Here is an 11,846-nt window from a genome sequence, read left to right on the forward strand (position 1 = left end):
TTTTCAAAAGTTAGCAGCCCAACAGCCACACGCCATTGCTGTCAAAGCAGAAAGGCCAGGGAATGACTTGGAGATCCTAACCTTCCATTTCACCTTTGGAGGTCTTTCTAGCCTCTACTTGAAACACAGTGTGAAGCAAAGGAAATCTTTATTGCTTCTGTCTGTGATAGGAGTGGTCTCCATGTACTTGTGGAGGCTGGTAGTGGAAGCTCTCAGGCTGGTTTCTGCCATCAACAGTTTGCTCAGTGTTCTACAAGCTGGGTTTGTGCTGAGTGCTGTTGAGAAGGAGGTTCTTTAAGGATTGTGTGCAGCATTTCCTACAAGGCCATTAGGAGATGTTGGCAAAAATCTGTTTCATTGCTCCAGCAGTTTTGAGTTTCAACCATCTTTTAATTTTTCTGATTTTTTAACTGCAGATCAGCTGGAGCGTGTGTTCTTGCGTCTTGGCCATGCAGAAACAGACGAGCAGTTACAGAACATTATTTCCAAATTCCTACCCCCTGTTCTCCTCAAGCTGTCCAGCACACAGGAAGGAGTTCGTAAAAAGGTAAGGGTGCAATTCACCATAACAGTATGCTGTCCTGATCAGGGAGAAGGAAACACCCCTGATGTATCGTGCATGTATTGTGATTTACTGCACTTGGATGTTCCCTCTGGATAAGTTTACTCTTTGAGGAAATGTTGTTGTGAGCCTGGTAGAGCGTGGGTTTATTTACAACTGTTAGGGCTTAAAGAAAACAGTCATTGCTTGTATCAGAAAGGTCTTTTGCAGGTGTGTGGCTTTTGTGGATGTGTGGAGCCTGCGTTTGTTTTCATTTGAAGCCGGGTAGCTATGAGTTAGCCTGAGACCAGGATTTAATGCCATAGAGGCAGTTGCCATTGCTTCCAGGTTAGGGCTTTTCTGCATCCACCTGACTTACAGCACAGGTGGAGCAAGCTTGCTGCTGTGTGTGAGACCATGAAGACATACCCACTGATGTGGGAACGGGAGCAAGGACCAAACAACTTTGAAGATGACATTTGACACCTGCCTGAGGAAATTAAGTTCCCTGGTACAGAAGGCAGCTTTATCATAGGGTATTAAATTATTGAATTCCATCTCCAAAACAGTTTGGTCTTTTCCTGGCTACAGGTACCTGGGGAATTCAGTTCCATGTATTGGGTTGTAGGATAAAAGCTCATCTGCAGACCCACGGAGGAGCACAGAGACACAATAGCAAGTGCAGAAACCTGCCCCAGCTACTCAGAGGCCCATTGTAGGAGCCATTAGCCCATCAGATGCCCATCTCCACAAGCCCAAGGGAGCACAGAGGCACTATGGCAGGCAGGAACCCAAGTTAAGGACTCGGAGGAAAGGGCACCCTGTCCCGGTCCCTCCCAGGCCTGTCTCAGGAGACCCTTAGCCCCGCTGTCAGGACGTGAAACCCATCAAGATGAACCAATGCAAAAACACCTTTTGGACTGCTGCCTAGGGGTAGTGGACACAGTGGGATGCAGGGGAAGAGCATTTGGGGTTTGCACAAACCTTCTAAAGGGCTGTGTAGTGGAGGAACCAGAGGTAGTGTAGGAACCAGAGGCAGGAAAAGAGATGTACCTAGATGAATTTGAGGAGGAGCAAACCTGAGTCTCTAGGGGTGAAGCCCACTGGTGAATTTGTGCCTCTCCTGGTTGCACACTGGGTGTGGAGCTGCAGCAGCCTCCTCTCTGCTGGGCTGTTGGGCCTGGCCCTAGTTCCCTGACACCATGTACTGGTTGTTCCCTCTATTCCTGTGGCCAGTCAAGGGCCAGACAGTGTTGAAGGTGGAATTTAATATGAACATGAAATAATTCAGTGATGTACCAGGGACCTGAACTTTGATTACCAGCAGAACACACATAGGCCTATGTTCTTGCACAAGCCAGGTGCAACAGCAGTTGTGGGGTTGCATGAGGGGATCACTGACTTAGTGTTAGCGGTAGAAGAGGTCTGACCTGATCTGGATTCAGGCAGTGGAACACCTGCTTTTGTTTCCTGTTCAGCTGGGAGGATATGACTGGAAGAGAGAAATGGGGCAGGAGCAGCTGAATGTAAGAGATTTGAGCAGCTAGATCAGAAAGCCAAGAATGCTTCTTGTCCCTGCAGCTATTCATCAGAAAGAGCTGCTGGTGGTAGAGGTGGACTAGAACCTTTCTGAGCAGAGCACAGATGAACTGTTGGAGGTGGAAAAGCAGCTTTTTATAATCCCCTCTTTGTCTTGTAGACACAGGGAAATGGTCATGCCTTCACTGTATTTCTGAGTACATTTCAGAACCTACAAGTAACTAGAACACAGATTTTTCTGAAAGTTCTGCACAAAACATGGTCCTGGCAGGGATTACAGGAAAGTGGATCCATAGATGTGAAGCCGTTACATTGTGCTGAAGGACAGATACTCCCAACTCAGATGAAGGCTTCTTCTGAATACCTGCTCACCATGTGCACTTGAGGCTGTGAAGAAAGGCATCTAACCAGCTAGTGGAGTTTCTTAGGGTTTTTATGTTTTTTTTAACATAAACTGAAATGTGTTGTCTGGATTTGAGTATTGTGAGAACTACTCCTTTGAAAATTAAATTTTAAGAAGCCTCTCAAACTCACACAGTATTTCTACAGTATCTTGTAGCTTCTGTGTGAGAACGAATAATGAAATAAAACTCGTTTCTTCTTCTGCGTGTTTAAACTACACAATTTTTATCTGTACAAGATAATAGTAATATCTTAAGCAATTACAGCACTTCTCTGTACTTCTTGGTGTTTGTCAAATTCATTGGAGTCAAGGAAGTTGCCTTGAATTCTGCTCTTGCCGTATCAGTGAAGGGAAGCTGAGGTTTTGACTTTATTATGAAAACAGAATACTAACAAGAAGGCTCTGTACGTGTTGATCTTTTTTCTCTAGTATTTTTACATAGCAAAATAATTTATCAGTGAGACAGAGGGGAGGGGAAGACTGTCTTTTTTTATTTTAATGAACATCAGTGGAGATTTATGCACTGTGGAGTGTATAACCAGCAGGTAAATCTGTTCAACGTGCACACTGCCTTTTTCTGTTACTTACATCAAAACGCAGCTTTTCAATAAAAGTCTTAAGAAGACTGATGCATTTCAAATGCTAATGACTTTTAAATACCTAGCATTCCAGTGCTAATTTTGCCTGGTGGACAACAAAGAATGTGCTTATTATTCACCTCCAGCCTCGAAGTCATGTTAAGGCAATGTAAGTAAAACAAAAGCATATGTCCTTCTACATGACTACTCGGGTGACTGGAAACCTAATCTAATAAAGTAGGTGAAGTAGAAAGAAAAACTCTTTATTCATCCCATACTGACTATAGGCAGTGAAAAAACTGCCATCCCGTGTCATGTGTCTCTTGCAATTATTGTGGTGATCAAAATAAACCCCCCAAGAAAACAACAACAAAAAACCAGTGTGCCAGCATAGGTAATTGGGATTTGAAAACTGACAGCGTTTTAATGGAATTGGTGGTGTAGCTTTAGTAGTATAGGTATGTGAGCAAAATACAGCATCTGTGTGTTGCTAGCATGCTGCTGAATTGTAGATCAGTACAGTTGTGCACAGACTTGATTAACCCAGCTTCAGAAGCGCAGTGTAGTTCATTCAGTGCACCAGGTGAATCAGCTACACTTTGTAATTTTACTCTGGCTCCCCAGACTAAGTTTCACCTCAGACTTGTCCTCCTACAACAGAAGGGCAGAATTAAAATTCCTTTTTTCTTCCTGCTGCCTTAATATTCCTTTGTTGGTCTTACCCCTGCCCTTAATTTTGTGCCTGTCAGGTCAATATTACTGCAACATTCAGTAATTTGAATTCATCGTCCCCTTAGGTTTCCAGATCTAGGATTCAGTCTAGCTGTGTGGGTAAGCTTGCAATGCCTATACCTTCTTAATCCATTTACTCTGCGAAGGTAATCCTTCTTCAGGCTGTGGTTTGACAGGTGAGTTAAATTCAGCACCAGGATGTCTTCTACCAAATCAGTTATCCTAGCGGTGTCAGAGGAAGAACTAATCCAGGGTAAGCTCACTGTCGGTTCATATGTGCTCCAAGAAGTACTGGGGCACTGGCAGCATTTGTGCCAGACTGGATGCTGTGTCTCTTCATGCAGCCCATGTGAAGCCAGCAAAGACATAAGCAGCAGTCATACTCAGAAGTGCAGACATTTGCCCGATTCAGGCCAGATGAGTACTGCTCGGAGAGGCTCTTAGTGCAGAAATCGGGTTGTGTAGATTGGAAAAGCAGGACATGAGCTAAACCCTCACACTACTCAAATCCAGCCACGTCTTTTTTCACCAGCCACAGCGGGTGGTTTGGACAGGTTCCTCAAACTCTGTTGTAGTCTTACTTCTCTTCCTTCACAAAAAAGTGTGCAGGCAGGCTTTTTTCCCCTCTAAAATAATAGGAATTTGTGACTACTGTGTCGGTAATTTTGCAGCAGCAAAATTTGATGGCTGTCAGCATTACCTAGTTTGGCAGCTTATCTCTGGTCTCAATTGCATGCTTGTGGTCAGCTATGCAGTTTCTCTGGGTTACATGTGGACGTGATTTTGTTTGATAACTAGTCCGGGAGCGAATGCAAAGGTGATGTCTTAGCTCATATGCAAGCATATAGTTCTGTAGTTGCCACAACAAACCTCAGTGATGGCAGTTCAGCTGCCCCAGCAGGGCAGGGCTGCACGTTGCTCCTTGCCTGCCATTCGTGGGTCTCCTGATGGCTTCTCCTCCTCCCTGAATCATTTCAGTTCTGTGTTGTTCCACTCCAAAATTGGTCTTCATACACTTATTTTATAACTTTATCACGGGTGGGGTTTTTTCATGGTTGTTTTTTTTTTTGTTTTGTTCTGTGTAGTGAATTGGAGTTACTCTCCAGCCTCAAGATAGAGCAGCAGTGGGGATTTCCAAGCCAGGCTCAGTTTTGAGGGATAGTAACCAACAGTGTAGAAAGAATGGGTCATCCTCAATAACCATTTCTTCCAGGTATTTCTGTTGATGGAGGATATCGGTTGTGGAATGGTTTGGGACTTTCCGTGTCTTTGTCTTAACAGTAACTTGAGACATGTGAGAATGGTTCCGGGATAACACAATAAATGATGGCTGCTGTTTTCTTAGAGATTAAATAATTGGGAGGCTTGGCCTATTTTCTTATATAAACCTGCCTAGTGGACTGAGGGTGATGTGTGGAGTCCAAAGTAGTAAAATTAATGGTGGTTCTTCTAAGTTTTCTGCTTTTCTTCTTGTCAGGTCATGGAGCTGCTGGTGCATCTGAATAAGCGCATCAAAAGTCGTCCAAAAATTCAGCTTCCAGTGGAGACGTTGCTAGTTCAGTATCAAGATCCTTCAGCAGTGTCTTTTGTCACTGTAAGTACTCTTCTTCCAGGCATAGTGGCTGATACACTGTAACAAGCAGAACATTCTTTAAAGCACCTGTATTTAGCTCTGTCAGTTTTCTTAGCAAGTCTGTTACTGTCATGAGGCTCATATTCTAAGAGATTCTTCTTAAACAACTTCATAGTCTGTTGTGGGTGAAACTTAGTTTCATAAAGCAGCTGCACTATTGATTCTGTTCAGATTACTGATAACTAATGAATGCATGAATTGTCATTGCTCGTATTGTAGAGGGTCTGTTCATTGTTAGAACTTCATTTTGCAAGCAGCTACCAAACCTTATCCTGAGAAGTGCAGGATCAGGGTTTTACTTAAAACATCTGTATTTCTCTGAACACTGAGAACTCGTATGTGTATGTGTTTTTAGGGTCAGGGCCTTAGCTGAGCACGAACAGATGAAAAAAAGATGTATTTTACAGATGAGGAAACTTTGCTGGGGGTTTTCATTCAGTGTCGTTTAAAATGTGAAAATAGTTTAAAAATGTTTTTGTAAAACTATGAAGACAATTCTCATTTCAGCTGTGATAGATCTATTGCAAATCACCATATTGAAAAAAAGTGATAAAATCGGAGGGGAATTTTCTGGCCTTCTCTTTTGACTGTTCAGTGGAAAACACAGCATCTTAGAAACGGATGGAGAAATATTTAGACTTTAAACAGCAGTTACATGGAAGTAATCTTAAATTGTCTTTAAGCAAGTGTTCACCTTTTAGCAGTGGCCAAGAGCTTCTAGTGTGCGTGTGTTCCGTAGAGCGATAAAAGAACCATCTTGTTTGATGACAAACTTGACATAAACAGTGCTTTTGGCTGGACACGTCAGAAGTCTGTTTTCATTCATGTACCTGAGTGATGCATGTTGTTTTGTGCTGTGAGGCTTTGTAAAATTTTAACAGGTGCCATCTTAAGAAGTGTAATGCTTTCCACTTCAACACTTCTTTCAGCCAGGTCGTTGAGCACATGACTCTTATCTCGAGAGTTCTTGGCTGGATTTGGATCAACATGGCAGCAGTTTGATAGTCCAGTGTTCAGTATTGTTCTGCTCTGCTGTCCTGTCACTGGACTCTGGATTGCATTTGCAGCTTTGATTTACGATGATTGAGAAACACATTTTCAAGAGAAACCTTGCATATACTGCTGAGTTTGCATTTATTCGATATTGCTTTCTAACTTATTTCAGAAATAGGTAAGAGAGAACATTACATTTGCTTTCCTTGAAGCTGTTGCTCAGATGAAGCTGCTTTTGGTGAAGTTGGCAGTGGGGAAGAGAAGCTAGAGAGGGGGTTTTGCATTGTTGTTTTCCTCCTTTTGAAGTGGAGGCTCAGCAAGACCTACTCAGAAAACCCTTCCTGAGCAGGTCTTGTTGAGCTGCTTCTTTAATAGCTGTCAGTCTAATGAGCCTTAGAATTATGAAATTGGTGTTCCAAACCGTGTGTTGTTTCCAGCACCCAAAGATGCAACACAGCATACAGAAGGAGTTTAAAGGAGAGATGTTTCTTTTGCACTGTTGCAATACTGTGTGCTTCTTCTACTCCTTCAGAACTTTACCATAATTTATGTGAAGATGGGATATCCCCGTCTGCCTGTGGAAAAACAATGTGAATTGGCTCCAACTCTTCTCACTGCAATGGAAGGGAAACCTCAACCACAGCAAGACAGGTATAAGACACTTGTTCTTGGAGTGAATTCTGTTGGTATTGTTTCAGTAAAATAATTTCTATCAGTTGCTAGAAGACTTTTTTTTTTTTCCCCCCCCTCCCTTGGTGATATCTTCATTGCTTAGGATGTTCTTGGTTTGTACAATCTGGATCAGCAATCCAGTAGTTTGGGTGGTACAAAGAACTCATACAGACTAATGTTTTAATAATCTACAGGATCTGCAGCGGTATGGTAAGAGGCCTGTGTTGTAATGGATATGCTTGTGCATATCTGCTATCCATCTTCCTCAAATTCTGTTTTCCAGCTGAAGGACAGACCTTCAGTAAATGTCCAACAACAGGAACAGCAGTAAATATCTCAGATTGGCCACTTTGGGCAATAATCAAAATTCCTACTCACTTGAAACACTAAGTTGTAATAATAAGAAAATACTGAAGTTAAGAACTGCTGTGTACTAACTTCTAGAAAGCTGTTCATTATGGACCTGCTGCTTATTTACATTGAGCTGCGTTTCCACCGTGCTGGCACTGGAAAATGGCGTTAAAATCTGATCTTCATTCACTCTACATCCCTGTGACAGTGTTATGGCATTTTAAAAATGAACTTACTGAAAGGTCTTGTTGTAAAATCTTGCATCCATTCATGAGGTCAGTGTCAAAATACTTGATTGTCTTCTCTGAGACCATAATTTTGCCCTGTCCAAAAGGCAAGTAGATGAATAAAGAGAGCTTTGAGAAATCTGGCTGTGCTGGTGCATAGTCGGTACGTTCGTCTGTGTGCACTCTTTGGTAAAGCTGGATGGTATTGATCAACTTCTGTTCTTGGCAGACTCAAATGTAAAACTTCACATTTCTTACGGATGAGCCAGCACTAGACAGAATTTTATGGCAGAATTATGAAACATTAGAAGCCTGGACAAAGACAGTGACTTTAACACTCCAGGTGTGTGTGTGCATGCACGCAGACATATATGTTCTATTTTAAGCTCAAATCCTGATTTGTCTTCTGCCTTCTATTTTTAAGTACATCAGGCAGCAAGTAGAGGCCACTGGATTGTGAATCAGTTTAACTTTTGTTGAGGTTGTTTTTTCTGCTATTAAGGATCTGGTTTGTTAAAGGTTTCTCTTGAATGTTAAGAATAAACAGGTGTGTTTTTTTTAAATGGTTGCAGTAAATATAATTGTTTTTCAGCCTAATGCATCTTCTAATACCAACCCTTTTTCACATGAAAAAACACTGAAAGCAGCAGCTTCTCCATTTAATCTTGCTGAAAAACCAAAGACTGTTCAGCTGCTTTTGGACTTTATGTTGGATGTTCTTCTTATGCCTTATGGGTAAGTTAGAGTTAATACTGGTCTTCTCCAGTATTGATATATTCCTCATGTGTGAACCATTATAGATTATACCCTTGGAGACTCATTTAAAATATGCTGTTATTTCCTGACTCATATGAAGCTGCATGTTTCAGTAAGGTACAAATCGAGGTGCTAATCTGACTAATGGGATCACCATTTTCCTTATTTAATAAAACATCTTTTTTTCTACCTAATTAGGTGTTGCTCTGTTCTGTCCTTGACCTCTTTTGGGATCAGTGTGAAGCTATGAGACATGTGAGCTATCTGTTAAATAACCAAAGCTTTAAAATAGAAGCCAGATCAAAACGTGCACTCATCTTCCTGCCGTTGAGTTTTAAAGCTTATTTCTCCAAGGTCATAGGCAAGCATAGTCTCTGAAAACTTGTCCAGAAGTGAACCTTTAGTAACAATATTTGTCTTTCATCTGTCTTCCGATGAAAACTGTTTTCACTGTAATGCTGTGTCTTGGTGTGAGCACTGTTTCTGAGAGCAAGAATGATACACAGAGCAACTTGAATTTACTCATCTCGGCTTGTTAGGAATACTCTAGTGTCTAAAATTTTCTCAAAATCTATTTTCCAGTAACTTTTTTGGTGTCTTTGTATTGCCGGGGGAGCTTTTGCTTCGAAAGAAGATAGACATGATTTTCACAGTAGAACACATTTCTCTTTTCTGGCAGTTCATTGGTTCCTGTAGGATTTTTCAGAGCACCTAACTCTTGTTTACCCAAGTGTATTAACCTAAAGGAATGGCTTTTAAAATAGTGAGTGGGTGCTGTTTCTCCATGGCTGGAGGCCACGCTCCCATCAGATGTTTTGGAGGCCACTTCTGGCTATTTGGGCGTGTAGGGTCTTGCAGCTTACGCCGCAAAATGCTTAAGCTGCTCCTCTGTTCACAGCTCACTCTTCAGTTTGCCCGGGTTTATGCTCTTAGCTTCAACCCCCTCACTGCTGTGGCTGTAGCTTCAGCAGATGAAGTCCATGGGCTTTGCAGTGAGACTTCACTTCCTTCCCTTCTTTGGTACTCTGGACAAGCTTTAAATGCTCAGAGGGACGAGGAGGGTAGGGATGAAGGTTTTGGTTCCTTTCCAGAAGGTGCTCGGGGAGTGTCTTCAGCTAGACTGTGGCTCTGCACGTCTTGCTCCCTGGGGCGAGACCGTTTGCAGTGGTTTACAGCTAATGTATGCCTGCTAGAACTCTTTCTGTCATTGCCCAGTTGTGAATTAGCCTTGCCAGTCTGCAGGCAGTAAAGCAACCAGAAAGCCTAACTGTAGGACTTAAAGCACATAATCCAGTTCAAGTGTTTAAAGTTTTAGCTAATGAGACTTGGGATGAATGTTTATCCCTACTGTGGAGACTGTTTAACTTCCTTTTGTGGCTTGTGTGCTGAAGGCAGAACAGATCATGGCAAAATAATTCTTGTTGGTCTCTGCATTACAGTTTTGATGCCTTTGTGGGTTGACTGGCTTCCAAGGATACGGAGAAGTGGAGGGGCATATGGACACAGGGGAGCTAGGCTAGCCAGCCTCCAAGAAGACTAAGATCTATAAACATAACCTTTATGGCTTTTGCTTTCCTTTGCTGCCCAGCACTAAAATTGCCTTTTCCCAACACGTCCTATTTATTTACTTTTTTATATCAAAGATTATTTCCTGCTGCTTCATCGTGTTGTGTATGCTTCATTACTTCCCTTGCTAGGTTTGTTTCCTTCATGGAGATCATGCAAACATTAAAGCTTTTAGTACAAGTTTTTCAAATGTAGCTCTGTCTGAGTATTCACTTCTAATACAAAAGAGATTGTTCTTTTTGCTTTGTAACCAGAGATAACTCTCATCAGAAATGCCAGTGGACTCTTCCTAACGGAGGTTTTTTCCGAACAGTTACAGTGAGATCATTATGGCTTTTGCAGGATATGCTGGGATAACTTGTAGCTGAGTCTCAACTGAGTATAATTCTGTCTTGTCAATCATTGGATTAATTAAAGAAGAGTACGTGAAGTTGGACAGGTTGTGCTTATTCCTCCATTCCAGCATCTAATTCAGTTGACAATGTGGATTGAGTGAAACTAATGAAGCTTCTTTCCTACCTATTCAGGTTTGTACTGAATGAATCTCAGAGTCGCCAAAACATGCCTGCAGCCCAGGGCTCTTCATCAAGTAGCGTGGGAGGTCCTGGAATTCCTCAGCCGCCTCCAGGGATGAGCTTTTATGCAGCCAAAAGGGTTATTGGAGATAGCCCATGGACACCAGAGCTGCTAGAACAGGTACTTGCAGCTGCAGGGTTGCTCCTCGGTGAACTGTGGGAGGTAAAAGGGATCGCTACAGGCAGAGGAGCAGAAGCCCAAAGGGAAAATACGTAACTAATTCTGACCAGGTCTTTAGTTGCCCTGAGGGAACTTAAATTGAGGGACTTTGCATGATGGCTTAAGGAGCTTTGCAACGGTGAGATGGGGTGGGAGGTGCCAGCAGTTTGCAGAGATGGTTAGGAAGCAACGACTTCCTCCTAAAGATAATAAGTTTGCAGAACTCTCTAATGTCTATGAACTGCCCCTTTTGAGCAGTGAAGTAGCAGGGCATCCCTGTTTGTAATGCAACTTAGCCGCAGGTGACTGCTTTGGTAGGAGGCCAGATAGAGCGCTGGTGAGGAGGAGAAGCAAGCAGAAGCCATCATTTCAGACAGCTGAACTGCTGTGATTATTGTAACATACTGCTTTCTTGTCAGTAACACTGCCTTTACCTTCCCCCTTGCTGAGCAGTGTAAGCTGGGGATAGTGAAGTTCATCGAAGCCGAGCAAGTGCCAGAACTTGAAGCTGTTATACACCTGGTTGTAGCCTCCAGCGATACACGACATAGTGTTGCCACGGCAGCAGACCTTGAATTAAAAAGCAAACAAAGGTAAAAGTCTGAATGTCTGGAAAAGACGATGCTAGTGTTCCTCACTAAGCTAGCTGCAGTTAATCTGAAAGGAGTAAGGAAGCAGTCCCCTGCAAAGCTCTCGTGTGCTGTTTGAGTTGGAACACAACTTTCTTCACAGTGGCTGGTATGAAGCTGTGTTTTGGATTTGTGTGAGGCTGTGCTTTGGATATGTGTGGAGAAGAGTACTGGTAACAGTGGTGTCCTTGTTGTTGCTGAGGAGTGTTTGTACCAAGTCCAGCACTTCGGTTTCTGATGCTGCCCCTGTGTTCCCAGCTTCTTCCCTACAAGCAACTGGGAGGGGACACAATCAGGACGGCTGGCCCGGACTGGCCACGGAGTATTTCACTCCATGAAACATCATGCTCAGTGTATGGGTTGGGGATTGGGTGAGGGGTGGGCTCTCTCTCTCTCTTTCTCCCTCCCCCGCTCTCTCTCTTGGTCAGTCGGTGGGTGGTCAGCAGCTGTACCATTTGTTTTCTTTTCCATTACTTTCATTACACAGTACT

At 42.8% G+C, this 11,846-nt stretch overlaps 1 protein-coding gene across 1 annotated transcript; it reads left to right on the forward strand.

The window, feature by feature from the left end:
- Positions 1-416: 416 nt before the first annotated feature.
- LOC104516580 (proteasome-associated protein ECM29 homolog) lies at positions 417-10,673 on the forward strand (the record flags this gene model as incomplete). The annotated part of the gene is made up of 5 exons (XM_010160954.1): positions 417-547; positions 5,271-5,387; positions 6,952-7,070; positions 8,262-8,404; positions 10,519-10,673. Coding segments are annotated over 4 exons (416 nt in total), but the record flags the coding sequence as incomplete, so codon positions are not given.
- Between the last annotated feature and the right edge of the window lie 1,173 nt (positions 10,674-11,846).

This window comes from Eurypyga helias, unplaced genomic scaffold, assembly GCF_000690775.1.
Source record: "Eurypyga helias isolate BGI_N326 unplaced genomic scaffold, ASM69077v1 scaffold51691, whole genome shotgun sequence".
In the NCBI taxonomy this organism is placed as follows: domain Eukaryota; kingdom Metazoa; phylum Chordata; class Aves; order Eurypygiformes; family Eurypygidae; genus Eurypyga; species Eurypyga helias.